The sequence below is a fragment of the Podarcis pityusensis genome (assembly GCF_964106645.2).
Source record: "Podarcis pityusensis genome assembly, chromosome: 2".
NCBI lineage: Eukaryota > Metazoa > Chordata > Lepidosauria > Squamata > Lacertidae > Podarcis > Podarcis pityusensis.
Window position 1 is genome coordinate 73,600,334 of NC_138029.1, and position 24,769 is coordinate 73,625,102.

General features: G+C 41.0%; 1 protein-coding gene across 4 annotated transcripts in view; it reads right to left on the bottom strand.

The window, feature by feature from the left end:
- Window positions 1–24,769, bottom strand: part of CACNA2D2 (calcium voltage-gated channel auxiliary subunit alpha2delta 2) — a 529,531-nt gene that overhangs the window by 392,593 nt on the left and 112,169 nt on the right. For all 4 annotated transcript variants that reach the window (XM_080996409.1, XM_080996408.1, XM_080996407.1 and 1 more), the window contains one exon: window positions 5,816–5,932. In XM_080996409.1, the coding sequence (XP_080852535.1) occupies window positions 5,816–5,932 (117 nt within the window). The remainder of the gene's footprint in view (window positions 1–5,815; window positions 5,933–24,769) is intronic.

The following is a 24,769-nucleotide window of genomic DNA, read 5'->3' on the forward strand; positions in this document are numbered from 1 at the left end:
TAACCTAGGTTGGGTTCATTTTGAGCTTTTGGGCAAGTAGCTTAGAGCCCCTCTACTACACAGCCTCTCTGTCTTACTTCTCCAGAATATAAGCAAAACAAAACCTCAGCAAATTACTTTTGAAAGTTACAACACCAAGCTACCGACACCAGCTTGGAGCAGGCTTTCACCCCAAATTCAGCAGCACAACCATCTCTGTAATGAGCCAGACTATTCTTAGCTGCTAACTGTGATAGGGCCACAAGGCACTCTTAAAAGCGAGACAAATCCTATTCTGTGACACGTCAGTTTTTTCATGGCATTAAAAACAATTTCCTGTCAGAAAGTTGAAGGACTGAGAAAGACGTCACTTAATACATGTAAGGAAAATAATACAATTATAAGTGCTGTTAAAAGGATGCACCTGCCCACACTAAATGCTCAAGATAAGCAACAGTTGAGCTTGAGATTGATAACTTCCAACTGAACTAAAACAGACTGAAGAGACAGCAGATTTCTGCTGGTGGAGAAATTCGGTTTGGGGGAAAAATAAGAAACTGAAATAAAACAAAACTAACAGATCCATCCCTAACTACATCAGGTAGGAAGGTTGGATGTGGCGGTGATTCCAGGGTCCCCTTCTTAAAAGGTTTATATATATGGGTGTCACTGGCCACACACTGAAAGGTCGTCCGTGAACTACCCTGTGTGCGGGGATATGGGCTTGGCTGCCTGCTACACTTACATCTCGCAGAGCACCCCCGTATCCCATTTACCCTGATGAGCCCCAGTTCCCCCCAGCTGGGGGGCTGGGAGGGATACATGCCCAAGGCCTAAGCCAAGGTCTTCCTACATTCAGAAGTTTAATAAAGTTGTGGCCTAATTTTAATTCCATATAACATTGTCAGAGTCTTTATTCCTTCCTTATGATCTCTGGGGGCTGGGGCTGTCGCCACTTGGTCACGCAAAACAAAACTAACAGATCCATTCCTAACTACACCAGGTAGGAAGGTTGGATATCTAGCCTTGTTCTTGACATTTCATTTTTCTATGTGAAGGGTTCTTTGAGGGAGAGCATCCATACATGCAGCCCTCTGCACCCAGTCTGTGTATAGTCAAAAAACAAAAATAAAAAACTGCACTACTTGATTCTAACGATTGCATAAACTGGCCAAGCTTTGAGCATTTGGTGTTGGCAGACTAGAAACACAGAAATAAGCACAGGTTCAAGACATATCACCCTCCCTTCTCTACCTTACGAACACACATACTCATAAACTCCAATCCTCCCAACAGAAGGTAAAGGTATAGATGCTTTTTATTTCTGCTGTTCGCACTCATCCTTCTCCATACCATAATCTAGATAACTACTGCCAACACAATGCTGAGGCACAGCATGATTAAGTAAGCTATTCAGAGTCGCAGTCAATGTAAATATGAGGTAAAAACAAGTTTCCTCCTAAAACTGCACTCCAAATATAACCTCACACATTTTCTGCATTTTAAAAACAAAGCAAGGATGCTTTTAGACAACACATTTACCTCTTGCTGAAGTGTGAAATTGCATCTCAGAGTGCTCCAGTTACAACATCCATTTTGATGGGGTAACAATTCATGCACTTTAACTTGGTTGGTTTTGCCACAAAGAGAATCCTGAGCTGACCACATAAGAACTCCTGGACTGAACAATGTCCCAAACATTCTTCAACTGCACCTAAAGCATACAGGAAGCAGAAACAGACTACCAATTCTGATGGTTTCAGAACTTTCCTGTGATTGGTCAGTATAGGCACAAGGATTACTAACTGGTTGCTTAAGATTCTTCTACCATTTCTTTCTGGGAGATCACATTTTCCTAGATATTTTGTTATTGGGAAAATGTGAGAGTCAGACTTCACCTTCTCTTGAACCACAGTGCAAGAGGGAAAGAGAATCCAAATTCAGAGCTGAGTTCCAACTATAGAGGGACTTGTACCAGAGGTTCTGCTATCAAAGAGATAAAGCCAGAGTGACTCTGCTCAGCTGCCAAACTGGATTAAGGACAGAGCGGGAATCTTGAAGAGAGCACAAAACACCTTGGGGCCTTTTTGTTATTGCCCCCTCTCTGCAGTCCCAAATTCCTCTATCTCATATTACTGGACAAGATGAAGCCAGTGATAAAAACATCAACTTAGACAGCAGTCTTTATTCAGGTCACAGAACAGAAATTGTACACTTCAAGGCATAACCTCCAGTAAACTATGGAATATGCAGAATTCATAAGGCAAAGTAAATTGTCTGCGGCCCAACACATTACGTGAAAAATTAATAAGCATCAGCTGTCAAACAAGATATGGGGGCAGGGGGAGAGAATTATATTCAAATCAGCACATATTTAATTCAGAACTTCAAATGCCCATCCCACATTCTTTTGCACAACTTTTACGCAACACATTGAATGCACTGGAGTAAGTCCTATAGGAATCAGGGGCTTACTTGTGAGTAGACATTGCACTGTTACACCAGCATTTTCAGGTATAACTAGAAGCAATCTACCCTTTGGAGAGGGAAAGATAGTAAATATTAATAAAATTCTAAGGATGCAGCTTATCTATACTATACTATACTATACTACACTACACTATACTATACTATACTATACTATACTATACTATACTAATATTACCGTACTACTATTAATTTATTTATACCCTTCCTTTTTCCTTGACTAGGTTCAAGGTGGCTTGCAGAAGTACTGCTAAAACATAGAAAAACCAGTCATTAAAATCTGGATGCACTCTGGAATTGAGTGCACTGAATCTTCAACAAATTTGGAGTATAGCTCCTATTTTGGCTGCTACTGCTTATCAGAAGCACACCCCACAGTAATATAGCCCTCCAGTTCCTACACCAGAACAATGGAAAAGAGTGAAGAATGCTTGCATTGGATGAGGTGAAACAGACGGATGTCCCAAGAACTTTGCCAAAACTACCTGCCCTGCATTCACTCCTGCTCATCATCCCAATTTGGCTCAATGAATATAACTTTATTTTTTAAATCACCACTTTCATGAGTCATGGATATAATAAGCAGAATGAGTCTGAGGTCAAGATATATTCTCACTTGGGAGGGAGTCAGTGCCATAGAAACAAGACCCTGATCTTTGCTATTTATAAATCTAAGAAAAACCCAATCAGTTGCATTCCTTAGCAACTTGCTGTGCTGCTGTGTTGGAAGTAAAGTATGGCTATAACAACTAGGGGTGTGCATTTAGTTCAAATGAATTCTGAGCCAAGTTGGGCACATTCAAAGAGTTTTGGGACTCTCCCAAGGTGAAACAGGTTTTCGTCTTGACATATTCCAAACTGAACTGGGATGTTCTCAAAGCCTTGGGGCCATTTTGGAAGATAAGCTTTGCAAACTACATAGTTCACTCACATATACACAGTGGTACCTCGGGTTACATACGCTTCAGGTTACAGACGCTTCAGGTTACAGACTCCGCTAACCCAGAAATAGTACCTCGTGTTAAGAACTTTGTTTCAGGATGAGAACAGAAATCGTGCTCTGGCGGTGTGGCGGCAGCGGGAGGCCCTATTAGCTAAAGTGGTGCTTCAGGTTAAGAACAGTTTCAGGTTAAGAACGGACAGTCCGGAACGAATTAAGTACTTAACCCGAGGTAACACTGTAGTGCCCAATTCTAAAGGAGGACAGGATTTCTGCACCGTTAATAGTTGTGTAGAAGAGAGAATTTTGGCTGCTACAGCTTTCGCCACATGCTGCATGACAAGCTATCTTCACCAAAATTTCCGCTTCTATAGCGGTTAAAGATGCACAAGCCTGTTTGCTCTTCACACGTGGTAAGCCTGGCCTAGAAATCAGAAGCTAGAGTAAATTCCAGCTTCCCCAAAGTATCTCCTGACCCCCCTAAGTTCTAGCGGCAAGAGAATCATTGTAGAAATAATGGCGATCTGTCATGGATGCTGTAATTGAGATCCCTGCATTGCAGGGCACTTGGGGTCCCTTCCAATTCTAAAGTTCTGTGATTCTATGAATGGTAGCTATTGCATAAGAAGTTCCTAGCAGTCTTTGGGTGGATCAGAAGGTGGAAGGAGGAGAGATGGTCTTCTCCTCACACTAGTTGCTGGCAAAGGCTTTCCTAGCGCCATGCTTGGTAACTGGAAATTTAATATTGTTCTTTCTCTGCAGTGGAACAGTGTTGCCTGGAAACTTACCAGGGCAAAGTCCATTTGACACATGTCATTGTTGCAACATGGGCCATTTTGGCTTGGAGAATGGTGTCACTACTGTGTCTTGCATGGTGCCAGGCATACCGTTGACACTAAATGTTAGTAGCAGCTGTAGTAATTATTAGGAACACATGATGTATTTGTCTCCTTTCAAACATCCATGTGAACTAAAAACCAGGTATAAAGAACAGATGAGGTGACAGGAATACAAGGCCTAAGTCTACTGGTATCAATATCAGTAGTCACCGTCATTAATCCTTACACTGTCTGGTCAGTTAAGCTTTGCCTACCTTTGCTAACTCATACTAATCAACTCAGCTGCTGTGCACAGAATACAGGCTGTGATTAAGAATGTTAGGTGTGAAAGAGGGAATGGTGTGAAAATATTACACCAACTGAAATTATATATATATATATATACACTCTTTCTATATATATATGGATATAGATAAGGATATATATGTGTGTGTGTGTGTATATATATATACACACACAGTATATGGGTGAGAAGGAATCAGCACATGCTATTGCTGGGCTTTGAAAACTTCCATTGCTGAGTTTATTGGTGCTGACCACACTTTTGCATAATTGCAACTTAATATGTATGTACTTTATCTTACTGCTGCTGCTTTTGAGGATCTGGCTGATCTGTTTTGGCCGTACTGGCCGTATCACCATTGAAACATTTATTTAAAAAGTAAACTGATATTTTGATATGTACTGTTTCATTCTTGCTGTTCTATTTTCTGAATTGCTTTGGGTAATTCCATGAATTTTTGTGGGAAAGCAGCATGGAAGTTGTAATAATAATGATAACAAACCACCATTATGATACTTATGAGTTGAAAACTATATATGCAGAAGCTTCCATTATAGGAAATGAAACGGATAATGCATAGGACTGCATAAATATAAAAGCCCTTTGCTAAACCCAAAAGTCCTCAATGTGATGATTTCTAATCAGAAAAAGTTAAGTAGAAATGCCAGATACCTGCCCATCATCACATAAAGGGTCAGCTTCACCTATCATTATAGCTTAATCTTGTTGGCTTGCTTCAGCAGTAATATAACATTTATTCCTTCATTTAGGAAGGAAGTGATACAGTGGAAAGTTAGACTGAAAATGTACACCAAACCCCAAGAGGACAACGAACTGTACATCTTATCAAAGGACTCAGAATACTTTCTGCCCCTCACCCCCATGAGTTGCTTGCATGTGAGCACAATGGATTACAGCTCCCAAAGGAGAATAAAAGGTCACTTCTCTGAAGAACTCAGGGTAGGCAGGAAACTGAGATTCAGACATGTCAGGGAAGAGTGTTTCATTAGTCATGTTAAAAATGATCTCTAATTGCAACCCCTTGCATGACAGAGATACCAAGAACAAAAAAGGCACTTGGGCTGAATAGCAGTTATCCTTGGAATTTCATAAAATTCCCCAACTCTATGGCTCACAAACATTGTTTGAATCATTCTGAATAAAGGATTCATCAGCTGGAGACTATGCAAATATTGGAATGTTGTCATACATACCAGCTCCATATTGCTCACTCCCTCTTCCACCAGACACACCAATCAAGGCTAATGCTCCAAGAAGCCACCTTACCTTCAACGCCTGGACTTTCTTGGCCAACAGACTCTCAATGTCCTCTGCCACCTTTTCCACTATTTTCTCTGGGACATTCTCTCTTACATCAAACAGGCTCTTTTTTTCATCGTAGATCTGTTTAAAGATATTAAGATGGGGGGGAGGGGGAGAAGAGAAATGGATATTTTGAGAAACAGCTATATACACACATACACACCAGCTTTAAGAAAATGTATTTTAGGAACTAAAGACTATGAAGTGTTCATACAAATAGCAATCATATGCCCAAGACCTGTAAGTACTGTTAGAAATGTTGTGCTTTTCCATGGATTAAGAGAGAGAGAAAGACAGACAGACAGACAAAAAACCACCATATCCCTGTCCCAGAAACAAGGCAAAAAAAGTAAAGAAATGAATGGCTGTCAGATGCTCAGACCACTACAGTGGGAGCCATCATGAATTACTGTGGAAGAGAAGACAAATGAAATGATATTTGCCATCCCAATGCTAAGGCAGCCTTAAATAACCAACCAACCGGCAGGGGGTGGGGTGGGTAGCACTGAAGGTGCAAAGGAGACTAGTAATAATTCTCAGGTTGTGCCTGAATGCCCAGTTCAGCTTGCTGACCTCCGTGAGATTTCCCACTTTCCCCCTTCCTTTCTGAATATTCTTTCACTGTCACAGACTGAGCATGCCACACAGTCAGAAGCCTTTGAAACAGAGTTTCTCATTTTCTTGGGATAGTCAGACTGCCCCCAAGCCTCAATCAGAAAAGCACTTCATGAAATGCCACGTATGCCCAACCCACTTTATGAAAACCAGCATACTGCCCTCATCCCTCCCACTGTGCATATAATTTAGTGGGGATGGAGACTAGCAGCAGATGGTACATGGCTGAAGGTGGTAGGAAGTGTAAGCAGAGCTTAAAACAGACAGAAACAGGTTGGTATGATAAAAGGCCTGTAAGAAGGGAAGGAAATAGTCAGGTAAATAAATACAAAACAGTGCAACATTAATCTGTATGGATAGATAGATAGATAGATAGATAGATTACATATAACACAAGAACCGTCATACCCCTTGGGTTATATTTGATGGTGACTTGAAATATGTTTGGATCGAATTCAGCAATGGGGATGGACTAGCATTTTGCACCAGAGAAACCAACTAACCTAATGGACTCCTCTCACAATGTTATCACTAAGCTTCAGAATTAAAGCTTCTCTTCACCAACATCCAAACTACATACCACTTATACAAATGGTGTAAATAGTGGCCAACAGAAAGGTGGGGAAATAATAAAATCAATACATGGTGTGGCAGCAGGATTGTCCTCACTTTTAGACCCAGTTCACTTCAATGCCTTGGCCATAGCAAGTGAAACAAATGTGTGCAGGAGTTCAGTGTGAATAAAGTAAACCTGATAACTTACAATCTTTACCTGGCAAAATGTGTGTGTGTGTGTGTGGGTGTGTGTGTGTGTGTGTTTAGGATAAAATGTGTAGCCAATGCACATTGCACTCTACACACACATGAGCCACTGATACATTACATTCAATCTGTAGAGGTCAGCTTGCCTAGGGGCAATCAGGCAGAGACAAACCAGGTGAGCGCAATCCCATTTCACAACTGTGCATCTATTTTACAGAGTGTGCTCAGCATGTGAATAGGGCTACTGCTATCAGAATAAAGGAAAGCTTTGAGAATCAATTACAGAAATAGATTTTTGAAGTTTGCAATCCAAGCTGCTTATGAAGGGCTACGAACACCCAACATGGCAATGTTTTGTTTTTTCAGATGTTGTTTATCGCTAGTTGCCCCTTCCATACATTTCTTGAAACTGCCTTTGACCTGCTGTGTGAAATGGCTGCTCAGCAAACAGCAAGCTCCATCCTAATAATGTAAAGGCAGCTGGAAGTGAATTGATGTGTCTGAATAACAAACCCTAGTCCTTCTGCATGCCAGACGTGTGTGTGTATGCGTGCATGCATGCAAGGTGGGGGAATACTTTGCAGAAGCTGTTAAGCAACAGAACTGAACATAACTGATTCTCATAGTCTCTCTTACTTCCTTTCTCTTCCCATGCCCTATTATTCCTTGGGTAAACAACAGCATAACAAAATAATGTGTTTTGAAGGCACACTGGCTCCAGCTGAGCAGCAGCAATTAGGGAAGCAAAAGAAAAGGAGCAATCTTCAAGGAGAAAGCTTCAGATGCAGAGGGCATCCTGACATCAGTATTTTCCTATTATGAAATGGCAAATCTGCTCCCATTGGTTGTAGCTAGCCTTGCCCATGAAAAATGATGAGGGTGTGTTGTGCTTTTATGACATTGTGCCCTAATGCTGTCTGTCTTAAATAGTAAGGTAAGTCTATTAATTCAGTAGGGTTTACTGGAACATTTCAGTAAGGTGACAGTAACCAAATATTGTATGCATTTTTTATAGAGGGCACGTTGAACTATTATAATAACATAGTGGAGTGTGCTCATTATTGCAGAACAGATTGCTCTTGTTAAACAGCCAGCAGTATGGATGCTCATACAGAGAAAATGACGCTTATGTTGCCAGTGACTATTATCACTGAGCTTATCCCTAATCCTTGTCCTTAGTATTACATGCCCCTCTAACTACTGAAAAGTGGAACTGGTAGATATTGTATACTTGGGACTTCCAATAAGCTTTTGACAAAGTCCCTCACCAATGGCTCCCGAGTAAACTTAGCAGCCAAGGGATAAGACGCCAGGTCTTGTAATGGACAGACAACTGGTTAAAGAGCATGAAGCAGAAAGTAAGAATAAATGGACAGTTCTCTCAGTGGAGGGGTATTAGAGGTACCAAGAAGGCCAGTTCAACTGGAACTCTACACAAACCCCAAGACCATGTGTTTATTTTTGTTTCACTAAGCAAGGAGTGTGGTGTTAGAGAAAGTAATTGGAGGAAGCTAAAGCCAAGTATAAGTGCTGCTTAAGCCCAGTATCATTTATTTAGAAGTTCCTGCTGTAGTTAGGAATTTTCCTACAGTAACTGATATGCATAATGAATCATGTATATGCATGCCTAATTAAACCTCCCAAACCAGTGACATATCTAATGCAGGTAAAGCCTCTAACCTGGCTATTAATTATGCCTTGTGATCAATGGATTTCCTCCAGAAAGCACAACTCACTCTAATTAAAATATGTACCCTTGTTTGCATATCCTGAGAATTTCAAGCTTGACCCCTGCAGTGGACACAATATCCCTTAAAGCAGTATTCTTTGACCTCGTGTCCCCAAATGTTGTTGAACTACAACTCCTACTATCCTCATCCAGGCTGGCTCAGGGATGATGGGAGTTGTAGTCCAACAATGTCATCTTGGAAGCATGGTTTTAAAGAAGCCATTTTGGCATTAGGTTTTACTGTAACAATGCTTGCACCATAATGGTTGCTAACATGCACAGTAGTATAGAAATACTATATCTTCTGAAAGCCTGGGTGAGATCTTTTTAAAAATTAAATATCACATCATGAAACAATGGGCTTTGTCAAGATGGCCTCAGTATGCAATCTTAGCCCATTGTAGCCTCAGTTACAACATAACAAAACTATGCTCTCAACGTTGTATGCTTCCAACTGTTCTAAAAAAAAATCTCTGCATGACAGAAATTATCTTCCTTACAGACGCTGGAGACCTCTGCCACAACAGGCAGTGATGCCCATTAGCCTACATGCCTTTAGAATATTCAGACAAGTTAATAAATGATCAGTCTATCAACAGCTATTAGCCAAATGGATAGCTAAATGGATCCTCCATATTCAGAAGTACTGTATCTGGTTACCAGATGCTGAGAGCCAACTATCAGGGAAGGCCATCAACCCCTTGCCCTGGTATATCAGCTGCTAGGCACACTATTAAAAATAGATCACTATTGGAAACTGGTCACTGCTGGAAACAGAATGCTGGACTGGATGGATCTGGGTGGTCCAGTTTGGAGATTCTTCTATCCTACTATTTCACAACCAGGGAATCAACTTAGCAGGTGGGTGAATGAGGTCACACACCAGACTATTCCCAGACGCAAGCAGTGTTCAGTACTTGAGACAATGTCAGAAAGAACATGATTCCCAACTCGTGGATGCCCCATAACCGTAGTGTTCTTAAATTTCAACGGCTGATGCTTGTATCTCATAGTGTGATCACAAGCATAGTGCCATCTACAGTGGTGCCTCACAAGACGAAATTAATCCGTTCCGCGAGTATCTTCGTCTAATGGTTTTTTCGTCTTGCGAAGCAACCCTATTAGCGGCTTAGCGGATTAGCGCTATTAGCGGTTTAGTGGCTATTAAAGGCTTAGCGGCTTAGCTGCTAAAAGGCTATTAAAGGCTTAGCAGCTTAGAAAAAGGGGGGGGGAGCGAAAAAAAATCTCAAGACTCGCAAGACATTTTCGTCTTGCGAAGCAAGCCCATAGGGAAATTCGTCCTGCGAAGCGCATTGAAAAACGGAAAACCCTTTCGTCTAGCGGGTTTTCCGTCTTGCGAGGCATTCATCTTGCGGGGCACCACTGTATATTATGCTAACAGGATGTCAGGTTCTGTGTAACATCAGAGACAATGAAGCAGGCAGTGGCAAGAGTGACAGCAGGCTTCATTGCCAGCTTACCAGAACAGTTTCTGCTGCTGGTAGCCTGTTATGTGGAAATCGCCACTTACCACTGTAGTGGCAAATTGGGGAGTGGTGCAGCTAGGGCTGGGCCACAGCCAGCATCTCCCCCATGAGCAAATAGCAGCAAATGAAGGGGACATTGGCAAAAAGGTCAGCAAGGATATGCCAGTGTCTATTGGGGCTGATAGTGGTCACTGCAGAATCGTTCTTTTTAAATGTATTATATATTTTTTTGGCAGGGGGTGGGGAGACAACTGGCCAGACATATAAATGATCACAGATGCTCACTGTTTTATTTTTAATATAAAAATGCACTATATTTTTAATACAGCAAATGGTGCTTATTCCCAAGTAAATATGTTCGCCACCAGGGCAGCAGAAGCAAACCACATTGATTCCTGCAGCCATGAGGGTGCTATAAATTAAGTGAGTTTAAAATGCAAAACATCACATGCTCAGATGTTGTTGTTTTTTTAACACAGAACTGGCAAACTGTATGGTTTGGTTTTTTTTTACTCTGACATATTAGGGATGCAAAAGCAGTTAGTTGTAAAGCATGGAATGGTGGTGGAAAAGAAGTAATGCACAAGGTTGCCTAAAGGGGGTACCCAAGAGATTAGGAAGTTGAAGGTGTAAAACAGGTATCCCCAAACTCAGCCCTCCAGCTGTTCTGGGACTACAATTCCCATCATCCCTGACCACTGGTCCTGTTAGCTAGGGATGATGGGAGTTGTAGTCCCAAAACAGCTGGAGGGCCAAGTCTGGGGGCGCTTGGTGTAAAACTACCTTGAATTCAGCACAGCTGAGATGGAGACTGAGACATATGCAGGTGGGGAGGAATTAGGAAAGAAGTAGCTATTTGGAAGGGGGCAACAACAACAGGAATGGGAAATAAGCAAACACATGCATTCTGGAGAACAAACGCTGAAGAAGAGACAAAACGGTGGCGGATTTAGGCTGCTGCAGTCTAGCCTTTGTTGCTCGGAAAATGCACATCCCCCTTTGTGCATCATGTGACATCAGTCCAAGCTGCAGCAGCATTGCAAGTCTTCCCGCAGCCTCAGTCATGCCAGTCCAAGATGCTGGTTGCTCTCCGCTCTCAGAGGGGAGTATAAGCCAATTTTAGACAGGATGCACATGATTCAGGGACCAAACTACTGCCACGTAAACAGGCCTGGAGAATGAACCACCTCCACTGCATCCTGTAGTAGTACATCCTTTAAGTAAGAAACCTGATCCTGGAGAGCTGGAGTGCTCATGAGAGATTAAAAGAAAAGATGGGGGGAGGCTGACATTAAAGAAAATGCTTTCTTCTCACTCACCTTGCAAGCAGTTTTCCTCCTACCTACTGAACAATAAAAAGACTGTTCTAGCAGTTCTTTGCAAAATAAATAAATGAGAGAGAAACAGGGAGATTGTTATAGAAATAAGTGTACAGTTAAACTGATCCTCAGGGACAGGGACCCAATGAACAAAAAATCATGCAACACTTATAAAGCCGTAACAGCAGAAAGAGAAGATGCTAGGAGTTTAGCTTACCTAAAGCAATTGTGCTTTTTCCTATACAAATCCATGTTCTTACCTTTTACTAGCTCCCCATATTCCTGCCCAAAGAACTGCCTGAAGCAAGTTAATAAGAGTTGTCATTTCTATCCTGAGGGATGAGAGGAAAGGACCACCGCTCATTTACATATGTATCTGAATATATACAAATGAGCATTTCCTCACTTCTTACCATAGGGCTGACCTGAAAGCACCAGCCAGATTACAAAAGATGCAGCTAGGCCAATTTAAAATGTCACCAGATGACAATCCTATGACAAGCAAGCACTGCCTGTGCATATCAAAACGACAGCTACCAATACCTGAACTAATTAGTCTGAATAATTATTAAACATTTTGTTCAGCCCTAACAGTGGGCTAGGTGCCAGAGCCAAAAGAGAGGCAGTGATGTTCCAGCCACATGGCCTTGCAATCTAAATAACTTTTTAAAAAGAGAGAAAAGAGGACAGGATTTGAGAAGGGGACAATAGGGAGTAGCAGAGGAAGGGTTAATTGTAAGCTGGCAGCACAGAACAATGCTGTTGGCGAGGAAGAGAGATTCTGTGAAAAATGATGTTTAGAATCAAACAATAAGAAGGTAGTTTGGTTTCTGAAGCTCTATGTAAAGAAACAATGATACTGGGAGTGGAAGAAATGAGGGGAAAGAGTCAATTATCATGTCAAGAGGAGGAATCTGGAGGGTGAGAATTAAGGACACAACGTTGAGATGTTAAGGTTTGGAACCTGTAACTGATTCATTCATAACGAACCTGACACGCCTCGTGCATTCATGAATCTGGATGGTTGCTTACAAAGGTAGAAATAAACACGAACTATCTTCCAACCATACCATTACCAATATACACACCTGTGTGGTTTTTTTATATAGAACAAAATATATTCTAATTCTTCAAGTGCTACTCCTTAGCCAAAATGGTACCATCCATGCATAAGACGGAAATTATTGGAATGCTTGCGCAACTCCAATGTTTGCAGAAATAATAATAATAAAACCTTCTTACTGTTTTCTCCCCCTCCATACACTTGCCCAAAAAACTGCCTGATGCAAGTTAATAAGACTTGTCATTTCTTCTGGGGGACGTGGACTCAAAACCAGCCAAAGGAGGACTAAGAGTGCTCAGTGGCTACACAATGCCAACTGATAGTTGGAAGAGGAAAAATGGAAAACCACATGGGAGGGGAATGGAATGGAGTATCTTAAAAGGCAGCATGAGTGGCTGGCTGGAATCCTGAACTCTAAACTAGAAGGTTTTGCTGCAGATCCCATTGTATATATGTTGGCTTTAGTGATAAAAAAGAAGTTGCTTAAGGTTCTTGGCCATTCACAGAATTAGATCATTTTGTTTCATATCTATTTCTTTGAAATAAAAAAATCCTTCCAGTAGCACCTTTAAGACCAACTAAGTTAGTTCTTGGTATGAGCTTTCGTGTGCAAGCACACTTCTTCAGATACACTGAAACAGAAGTTGCCAGATCCTTCTATATAGTGAGAAGGTGGGGAGGGGTATTACTCAGAAGGGTGGTGGGAATGGGAGATTGGCAGATAGCTGGGATGAGCCTGCTGACGACTCTTAACGACTGTAATGGGTCTTACAGGAAAAGGCAAGGGGTGAGAAGGTGAGAAATGGCTTAGTCATGTATAATGGGATAAGAATCCAATGTCTTTGTTCAAACCAGGTTTCTCCATGGTTTTAAGTTTGGTAATGAGTTGCAATTCAGCAGCTTCTCTTTCCAGTCTATTTCTGAAATTCCTTTGTAGTAAAACAGCTACTTTGAGATCTTGTATAGAATGTCCTGGGAGATTAAAGTGTTCTCCTACTGGTTTCTCTGTTTTGTGATTCTTGATGTCAGATTTATGTCCATTTATTCTTTGGCGTAAGGTTTGGCCTGTTTGTCCAATATAGAGAGCTGAAGGACACTGTTGGCATTTGATGCCATACACAATGTTAGATGATGAGCAATTGAATAGTCCCGAGATGGTATGTGTGATGTTGTTGGGGCCAGTAATGGTGTTGTCCGGGTGTATGTGGCAGCAAAGTTGGCATCTGGGTTTATTGCAGGCTCTGGTGCCAGTGTCCGTGTTAAGTCTGGTTGTAGTATTATTGTGGGTTAGGAGTTGTTTAAGATTGGGTGGCTGTCTGTAGGCAATGAAAGGTCTTCCTCCCAGAGCTTGAGAAAGAGAACTGTCATTGTCCAGGAGAGGTTGTAGATCTCTGATGATGCGTTGTACTGTTTTAACTTGGGAGCTGTATGTGATGACTAGAGGTGTTCTGTTATTTTCTTTTTTGGGTCTGTCTTGCAGCAAGTTCTCTCTGGGTATAAGTCTGGGTATAAGCAAGTTCTCTCTGGGTATAAGTCTGGCTCTGTTGATCTGTTGTCTAAACAACAGATCTATTTCTTTGAAGACTTTATTCTTCTGGGCTGAGAAATCATATATCTATATAGTAAACAAAGCATCCTCATGGGAGACTTTACTATGTTTTTGGCCTCCAACCAACATGTGCATTCCTCTGATGCTCTGAGATATTCATAAACACATGCATCACTTCATTTCAGCATCAGCAAGAGGACATAAATTAACAATGAGTATCCACCAGTGTTCATTGTCCTTCACTGGCAACCACTAAGCTCTATCCAGCTGCCACAATCTCCTAAACTTCAAGGATATCTTTAGGTGGAATACAGCCACATCCAGAATGGGTTGAACATCACCACCTTGACAATATGAACCACCTATCAACAGCACTTCCATCTTGTCAGAACTGAGCTTCAGTTTGTTAGCAATTCCGCAGTCTCTTCAGGCTCTCATATAAAAGAGAGGTGCCAGTGCTATCTACATATCAGTGACACCCAGCTCCTAACCTTGATCATTAATTTCATGTAGATGTTATAAAGCAGTGCCCACCCATGCGATCTTGATTCCATGGGGTCCAAATACCATGATGCCAAACTATAGCCCTCTGCCCCTGCTCCCACAACACCATCTAGAATCAGTCTTTTTGGAGAAGAATTGTCAAAACCAGAAGGACCTCATGATTGATGACATCAAAAGCTGCTGATTCAGAATAGGGTTGATTCAGGCATAGGCAAACTTGGCCCTCCAGATGTTTTGGAACTACAACTCCCATCATCCCTAGGTAACAGGACCAATGGTCAGGGATGATGGGAGTTGTAGTCCCAAAACATCTGGAGGGCCAAGTTTGCCTATGCCTGGGTTAATTTATTGATTTTATGATACCTTATTTCATTTGCCTTCCCTTTTAATGAGTAAGTAATAAATATTTGCATTGTGTCACTGATGATACTGCTAGTGTTGTTCATCCCTTTAGCGTGGATTTTCAACTGTTGGTCAGTGACAAATTGAACACACAATGTGTGCATCTATTCCCGCATTGCTCGCACTATTCATAATGTATATATATAAATCTGTGCAGCCATAGATTCAACATGCCGTAAATTGTAGCAGTCTGAAAGGCAATTCATCATGCTTCATAAAAAGTGTGTGGATTTAAATTCTACAAATGGTACACTTAGTAATATTATTATTATTGCACCTAAAAGTATATCAGGCACATCACAACTGTCATTGATGAGCAGCTCTTGTCATTTCCTCATTATCTCCAAGCAGTCCTTGCTTTTTTGTCTATACTCTTTGGTTCAAATTGCGAGATTTACTAGTTTCCTCAATGTGAAATAACACCAGAATGACAAACACATTTTTTTTTTTAAAAAATGTCATATTGATGAGTAGATGAACACTCTTTGAGAGCTTTGTGAAGGCATTTATTTATTTAAATTTGTATACCACCTGTCATCTGAACATCTCAGGGTGTTCCACAGCATAAAAATACATTAGATCAAAACACAAAATACATAATAAAAACAATAAGAAAACAAATCTGAAGGTGTACAATGAAGGTGCCAGGGAGAGCACTCCACAAACAGGGAGAGCCACTGCAGAAAAAGCCCACTCTTGTGTTGCCACCTGCCGGATCTTACATGGAGGGGGGCACACAAAGAAGGGCTCTGATGATGATCACAGGATCCAGGTAGGCTCATATGTGGAGAGGCAATCCTTGTGGTATTGTAGTCCTGAGCCCTTTAAGGCTTTAAAGGTCAAAACCAGCACTGTGTATTGGGCCTGTAAACTAACTGGCAGCCAGTGAAGTCTAGCCAGGATCAGTGTTGTAGGCTTAAACTGTCTTGTCCTGGTGATCAACCTGGCCACTGAATTCAGCACTAGCTGAAGTTTCTGAACCATCTTCAGAGGCAGCCCTACATATAACATGTTGCAGCAATCTAGCCTAGAGGTTACCATAGCAACTGCCCCCAGCTCAAGGACAGGAGCCGCCCCCTGAAATTATGATACGCATTCCACAAGTCTGGGGAAAATGAGAGAACACACTCCCTCCAGCAAGGAAGCATTGCTTTAGGTTCTACTTGATCAAGGCCACAAGTAGTAAATTGAGTGGGTGTATTCCTTTCTAGACCTTGTTTGGAAGCACTCCCAAATTAGCCAGTGCATGACTAAGTTTGATTGGAGCTTAAATTAAAAGCCCAAAGCCACCACTGAATTCCACATATTTAACAGTGTTCCAAAATAAGGCATTGCAAAACCATTGTATAAAAGAGGGTTATGAAACTGAAAAAATAAATGAGCTTTGGAGACTACTATACATTTATTAGTTAAGTACCATTTTCCTAATCCATTCATTTTATTCTGGAGGTTGGTGGCTGACTACAAAGGGTTATCTGATAAAGTGACAAAAAGCACTAATGTAACCCAAGCTGCAAAGTAAAATTACCTGAAAGCAAATAAAAATCTATGAAGGAAATGAACTTTGTGCACTTGGCACAGGGTGAAAGCAGGTACATGAATTTACAAATGCAATTTCATTTCCTGTGTGCTGTAGATCATGAAATAGCCAGAAAGAGTACAGGTCTACTTAGATTACAAAAATTATGCTTAATGTGTGTACAGCAGCACGGCTATAAGAGGTATTTATGACAGATTTGGCATTAAAATGAAGGAATAGATCACATGCAACAGGGATGTGAAATTCCAAAGCTGGAATGGTAAGGACTAGGAAGGGTGCTTTCCCCCAAAAGATTTAGTTGACTACAAGTCGAGAGGTTATGACAACATACTACATGGCAACAATGAGCTGGGAAGTCTCAGGTGCTGCAGTACCTAAACATGAAGTTGCCTTACTGAGTCACCCCACAGGTGTATTTAGCCCAACATTGACCATTCTAACTCTGTAGCTCACCATGGTCTCAGAGCTGCTGAGAGGCAGGTACAGGAGGGACTGTAACTTTCCCATGGTAGTTTTGTCTGAGATTAGGTACTCCCTCAAAGTTTCACAATAAGTGCAGGTGGCTATGCAAATTGTGAAAACTATGCAAAAAGGCTTGGGTATGTATCCTGTTGTGCAGGAGCTAAGGATAAGGCAGTCATTAAGGCAGTCAGTACAATAGCAGCAAGTCTATTTGTGTTTCACAGGCTAAATGAGTACACAGTTGCTACCAAGGCTTTGGCTTATGGTTGGCATTGGGGGAAAGCAGGGTTCTTGTGCCTTTAACAGCTGTGTGTCAGGCAGAAATGCAACTGGTTAAGTCTTTTCTAGTAAGGAAATAAAATTATGGGTAAGTTTACCTCTTCACATTCTGTCTGTCCGATATTTTATTACATGTGTGACCACTGATTTATTTATTGGAATCTCCACTCCACCTGCAAAATATGACACAAATTTGCATATGACACAGAGCTTATGCTGGTTTTTTAAAATGCAAATCTGTGTCATCTTTTTGCAAGTGGGGTCAAAACCACATATATTGAACTGGACCCAGAAAATGCTATTGGCACCCATGCTCCCTCCCGGCCTAGTAAGATCCTTTAACGGGAGAGAGCCAGGAATGAACCTTGGACCTCATGCATACAAAGCATGTATTCTACCACTGAGATATGACCTCTCCAGGAATGTGATATGTTTTAATTCTGAGAAGGCTCAATACATATAAATTTGGTGCTGGCTTCAAAACACCTGATGCTGACATTTAGAAATTCCAAACAGTTTCCCACCTCTGATTATATGAACTAGAACTTGTCTTTTTGCACTTACTGCCCCCATATAAAAGTGCCTAACTTCTCATATCCACAAGCACTGAGCACTTATTAATGCAACAAAAGATGTAACTTTCATCAGAGGCAAATTGCAAGCAGGCTCCCCAGAATATTGCTGTTTCAGTGATGTGCTATTTAAATGTACATGCTGCTTAAAGCACAGCCTCCCAGTGCTGCTTAAAGCACAGTCTCCCAGTGCAGTGCCACATTCCAGCTCCTACAGCATACTAAGAGAGAGACCCTTCAAACTAAAGAAAAAAGAATATACATGAAAATCACATTTCCCATCAGCATGTTCATACCTCAATCAGGCTTTCATTGCACAAAAGGCTATTATGTAGGAAAAGTCAGTTTTCCTTTTCACAGAGTACTGGAACATGGGATTACGATGGGTCTGGAAAGAGATCATCCTAGCTAGTTTAAAAAACATAAAAGTGGGCCTATGTGGCATAAACAGAATCCTTCTCCTGAAACTCCCTCCCATTATGTATCAAGACATGTGCTGTCACTATTATTTTTCCAGCTTCTACTGAAGTCAGTTCAGCAAACTTGTTTAGCAGAGATTTTTATCCCAGTCTTTACTGAGCTTAAAATGGTAGATAGATAGATAGATAGATAGATCACTTTGGGATGTTTTTGGGAAGTGATTTATAAACATATTAAAAAATAGGTATAAAATAAGAGAACCCCCTGAATCTATTTTATTTGTTTGCATATTATTTATTTTAGGCTGAATTTTTGTTTTAATGGATATTGTCTTTATATTGTACATACTACACACCTCTTAAGACATTTAAATATATATATATATTAAATGGTTTAGACATGCTTTTGAATGAATGAATGAGCATAGATAGCTTGGAAGCCATAGAACTGCCATATCTTTCTCACACTGTTGGTATTCCAAGTGTCTTGATCTCCACAGTTTGCAAAACTTAGGATAGCCAGAGGACACCTCTTCCCAACTACCGTACATCTTTTCTCTCAGCCTCCACAGCTCAACACAGACAAAGTGCTCTGGAAAGAAGTGTGAAGGTTTTCCTCATTCCCCATTCCCAGGACAAGGGCTTCCCGATCGTTTCAGTATGTTGAGTCAAGAAGGTTCCAGGCCTCAAAAGAATAGAATTGTACTGTAGAGTTGGAAGGGTCCCCAAGGGTAATCTAGTCCAACCCGCTGCAATGCAGGAATCTCAACATGGTCCCCCATCTACTTTGAAAGCATACTGGACCCTGCTTAGCTTTGCAAATGTGTTGAGCTTAGCAAATGTTCTAGCAAACAGTTTTATTGCTATACCACATATGAAGAAACGAGACTTTGAAGAGCCTGAGAAAGTTCTCTTGCATATGGATTATTAATGAAGACATTTCAGTAATTCTCACAGTTGTTCCCCACCACTCCCCCCCCCGAAAATAATGAACAAGATCTGCAGAAAAAGGTAAAATGTTATAAGTTCTTTCATATAGAAATATGGACACATATTATTGGTTGATGCTCTGATGATCTGCATGAATCGTGCCGAGGGAAAAAATGGAATGATGGGTGTGGTAATGGAATGTGTACCAAATTCACCTAGGCTCTAAATTCATCCACCATGAACACCATCAACTTTTTAAACAGTTCAAAAGGGAGAAAATTAATTATCTTTGTTTTTAATTGCAACATAGACATCTTTCTTAGTGTTTCCCACAACTCTGATGATATGCATAAACCCTGACCTGCAGTTCTTCCTGCTACTGTAGTAAATAATGGGCTTTTCTATTCCTCAAAACTCTGCCAAAGGTTTTTTTAACACTGACATATGACAAATTCTATTTTGGTTCTGCACCTGTGTCTTCCGGTGAATTACCACTACAAGATGCTGAAATTGCTACACTTATTTCACTTATGCTTTGCCAGACTCCAAAAGCAAGTCTTAGCAGCCCAGGGTCACATGTATCAGAAAGCCAGGATTTGTGGATTATTATTTCTGAGCTTGACACTGATCTTTGCCAGCTCATGACCTCTATATAGGTCAACTTCCTCATTTTGGAAATGAGCATAAAGTGATTATCCTTCCTAAAGTGTCATTATCATTAGAGTCCCATCCCCCTCACCTCACAAGAAAGAAGTCAAAAGACAATGCAGCCCCATGCAGACATCCCTGGGAGTAAGCTTCCTTGTATGTTGCAGGACTTGCCTCTGAGCAAACATGCCCATAATTTCTTTGTAAATGTGCTGTTAATATTCTGGTGTAAATCTCTAGAGCTATAAGGATGAAGCCTAAGCACTTAAGTTACAATAAGCATAATAAAATACCCTCATGTGTTCTAAGCAGGACACTCACACACCAGATTTCTTTAATGACCTAATCCAATTAAACATGTACCGTATCTAGCGCTTCTGCTCCAGTACTGTATAGAACAGAATCTAAAGCAATGGAGAGTAATGTTGCTTAAGGTTGCAGATGTGGAAAAAACCCATACCCATGTTCTGGCATTACTCTCCCAAAGTTCTAGAACGAAGTTAATCAGTGGCAGGAATTAATCCTTTCTGACAGCATGTTGCCTGTCTCCGATTTCATCCTTTCTTGCCTTGATCTTTTTTGCCAAGGGAATGAGAAATGTGTGACATGGACCCTCTTAACTTAATACTTTATCAAAAAGAAAAGGAAAGAAAAAGTACAGAGAACAATAGATCCCTATGTCAGTTCGCCCCACACGATAGCTGAAGGATGCAAATACATGTATACATATACAGTCACAGACATACATATGTTGTCGTCCAAAACATATGGAGGGCAATGGATTGGTAAAGGCTGGCAATTTTAAAGGAATCTATGGTTCTTTGTTCTTTACAGAGGATAAATTTTTGTTTTTGTTTTTAAAAAACCAATGTGCAAATAGGGTTTTAAAAACCACATTTCCTTAAAATCAATGTTAAAAACTGAGGAAATATGAAAGCACTAAAAGATCAGACTATAGGTGAATGCAATTGAGAAAGAGAATAATTACATTGTCTCCATCTTCAAAAAGAGGAAAAAGAAGACCCAGGTAACTACTGACCGGTGAGCTTGACATTGATACCAGGAAAGGTCCTAGAACAGATAATTCAACAATTGGTCTGTAAACACTGAGAAAGGGATACTGTGATTACTAAGACCCAGCTTGGGTTTCTCAAAAACAAGTCATATCTGATTAATCTCATTTCTTTTTTTGATATAGTTACAAGCTTGGTGGATCAGGGGAATGCTGTGGACGTAGTATATCTTGATTTCAGTAAGGCTTTTGAAAAAGTCCCCCATTATATTCTTGAGGAGAAACTGATAAAATGGCTGGACAAGGTAACTATCAGGTGGATTTGTAGCTGGTTTACTGACTGAACCCAAAGGGCGCTCACTAATTTTTCCTCATCATCCTGGAAAAAACTGACAAGTGGGGTGCTGCAGGGTTCCTTCTTGAGCCTGTTGTGGTTCAATGTCTTTATAAAAAACTTGTATGAAGGTATTAAGGGGATGCTCATCAAATTTGCAGATGACATCAAACTGGGCAGAGTGGCCAATGCCACTGAAAACAGAATCAGGATTCAAGATGATTGGATTACTGGGCCCAAACAAATAAAATGAATTTCAGGGACAAATGTTAGGTTCTACACTTAGATAGGCAGAAACAGCTGCACAAAAATAAGATGGAGGAAACCTGGCTTACCAGCAGTACATGTGAAAAGGAACTGGGGGTCTTAGTAGACCACAAGCTTAACATGAGTCTACAATGTGATGTAGTAGCAAAAAATAGCTAATGCTATTCTAGGCTCCATCAACAGTAGTATAGTATTCAGATCAAGGGAAATAATAGTACCACTCTATTCCGCCTTAGTCGGACCACATCTGGAATACTGTGCCCAGTTCTGGGTGCTACAATTTAAGAAGGATATTGACAAGCTGGAACATGTGCAGAGGAGGGCAACCAAGAGGATCAAGGGTATGAGAGCCAAGCCTTACGAGGAGTGGTTGAGGGAGCTGAGTATGTTTAGCTTGGAAAAGAGGAACCTGAGAGGAAATTGATAGCCATCTTCAAATATCTCAAGGGCTGTCATTGTGGAGGGTAGGACTTGAACCAATAGTGATTCAAATGAGATTCCGACTAAACATCAGAAAAAACTTAAGAGCTGTTCAGTTGTGGAACGGACTCCCTCAAAAGGTTGTGGACTCTGCTTCATTGGAGGTTTTAAAGCAGAGGCTGAATGGCCATCTATCGTGAATGCTTTAGTTGAGAATCCTGAATTGCAGGGGGTAGACTAGATTACCCTTGGGGTCCCCTCCAACTCTACAGTTCTGTGGCTCTGTAATTAACAGATAATCCCTCCCTCAGTTTCACTGCACACCACAAGCTCCGATCCTTTAAATTTAACAGGACATTTACATGCCACAGGGCAACATAGATAACCTGGACTACTTTAGAGAAAGGTAAGGTGGCCAGGAGCTATGGTGATGAAACCTACAAAAATAAAATTGGCGGTGGTGGGGTGACAGATGGACTAAAAATGTGCTTCAGTGTTTTGTGCTGTCCAGAAATGCAGTTTAACAAAGCAGAGATAATGCAGCCAAATTCCTGTGTTATACTCCTATCTCCTCGAAAGCATGATATGCATAGATTAGCTGCATTCCAAGCAAGAGTACATACTGTGAGCTTTTTGCTGTTATCGTTAATGCTGAAAGGAAATAATGTAGAGAGGAGCGTCAGAGGGAGCATTATTTGAAAAGAAATAATGTAGAGAGGAGCGTCAGAAATTCAAATGCTTAAGAAGCACTAGAGGAGATGAAATCTGCTTCCTTCTAGTTTGTAGCTGCAAAGAAAGAAATAGCACCATGCTTTGCATTAAATTTATTATTATTTTTTACCTATTTTCCTCCCCATCACTGGGTTACTGCTGGATACTAGCAAATATATTACAGCTTTAGGACAATTTGGCTGCGGTCTTTGGACAGTTACCATTCGTCCAAGTTTTTCCCTTCAGCGTGGCCTCTGCTGACATAAACTGGACAATTATTTTATTGCATCTCAGTCCTTGACCCTGACCAAAAGTTACATGATTTCCAGTGAGAGATTCAAAGCAAAATTAGTCTACAGGCTTCTTCTCCCAGTGCTTGCTATTATAAAAGTGACTTTAGCTTCCACAATTAAAAAAGCTATTGACAGAGATGTCCATTTTTTTCCTCCTCCAGTCTTTATAGCCTTACTAATGAACTAAGCCAACATAATGCCAGATAATTCCCAGCAGAGACTGATCATAAAGCTGATGAGAATTTTATAGTTGCGTCAGAAAAAAAGAATCTCTTTCCCCGCAGCACACCACACATACTTTCCCCCTTTTCTTTAGAATCCTTATTGCAAAGATGCACAAAACCATCTAACATGAATTCACCACTCCCCCTCCCCCTTTAAAAACAGAATAATCTCTCCAGGCAGGAGATGCCTTTCCTAGCTATGTTTGCTATTATTGCCTCTGCATGGTTTCTAGTTATGTGAGCATTGGAAGAGAAGGGAAACAGAAAAATGCCCAAACTCATGCCATGCTTGTATCTAGGCCCTGAGATGCCTCTGAACATTTTGAATTAAATGACCCAGAAACCTTTTAAGTGATTAAGTGTTTATTAACTCAAAGAGCAAGCTGCATTGAAGAAATAAAATTAAAATGGAATAGTAGAGGAAAGCAGTTCTCTCCAAGAGCCAGGGAGTTTGACTTGATTGGAATGGAATCCACCTGACTCTTCACAATCTTTGTTTTTCTTCCATTTCCCCCCAGCAAAAGTTCCTGCCTCATAGCAGAAATGTAATAGTATATATGTTAGGGGTGATGTAAGCTGGGCAGCTAACTATTGTGCGTAACAACTGCCACTGTGAACATTCCTAATGGAAAATGTGCACATAATCTGCCAATGAAGCACAAATTATGCACATTTCCCAGTCAAGATGCAAACTCTCCAGCAGGCCTTGCCTGGCAGGAATGTGCATATCTTGACATTTTGCACATTCTCCAGCCAATGTGCACATTATCTGGGAAATAGGCAAACATATTATTTGTTTCTCTCATTCAGAGCTGGGCAGCCTGTTGCCTCAACCTGCATGCAATCCACTGCCTACTTTTAAACAACTTATGTCCCCTCCCATTGACCTGCAAGGAAAAGAGGGTGTGGCTGCAATCTCCTTTTCTCAGAATAGCTAAATAGATTCAGAAACAGTGATGGAGCAAACTAAGTCCTGCTCCAGAGGGCACAACTAGAGCCAATGAGTGCAAACTGTAAGGAAGCAGAGTTTGGCTAAACCTTAGGAGAATTTTCCTAACAATAGCAGCTGTTTTGGATTGCCTCAGGCGTAGAGCTGCTATATTTCAAAAAGTGAAAATCTGGACACAAAAGTTGTTAACTTCTGACATGGGTTGCCATATGTCTGTGATTTCCACCCAGATACTGTTTCCGACTGCTGTATTCTGGCTCTGTCCGGACGTATGGCAGCCCTACTCAGGAAGGGGCAGGCTCTTCTTTGGTGGAGTTCATAAAGTGGGGCCACTGAGCCATCTGTCAGAGATGCTGTTGATGCATCATTTTTTTTGCAGATCCTGCATTGGGCAGGGGGTTGGACTAGATTGCCTCCAGATTCCAAAT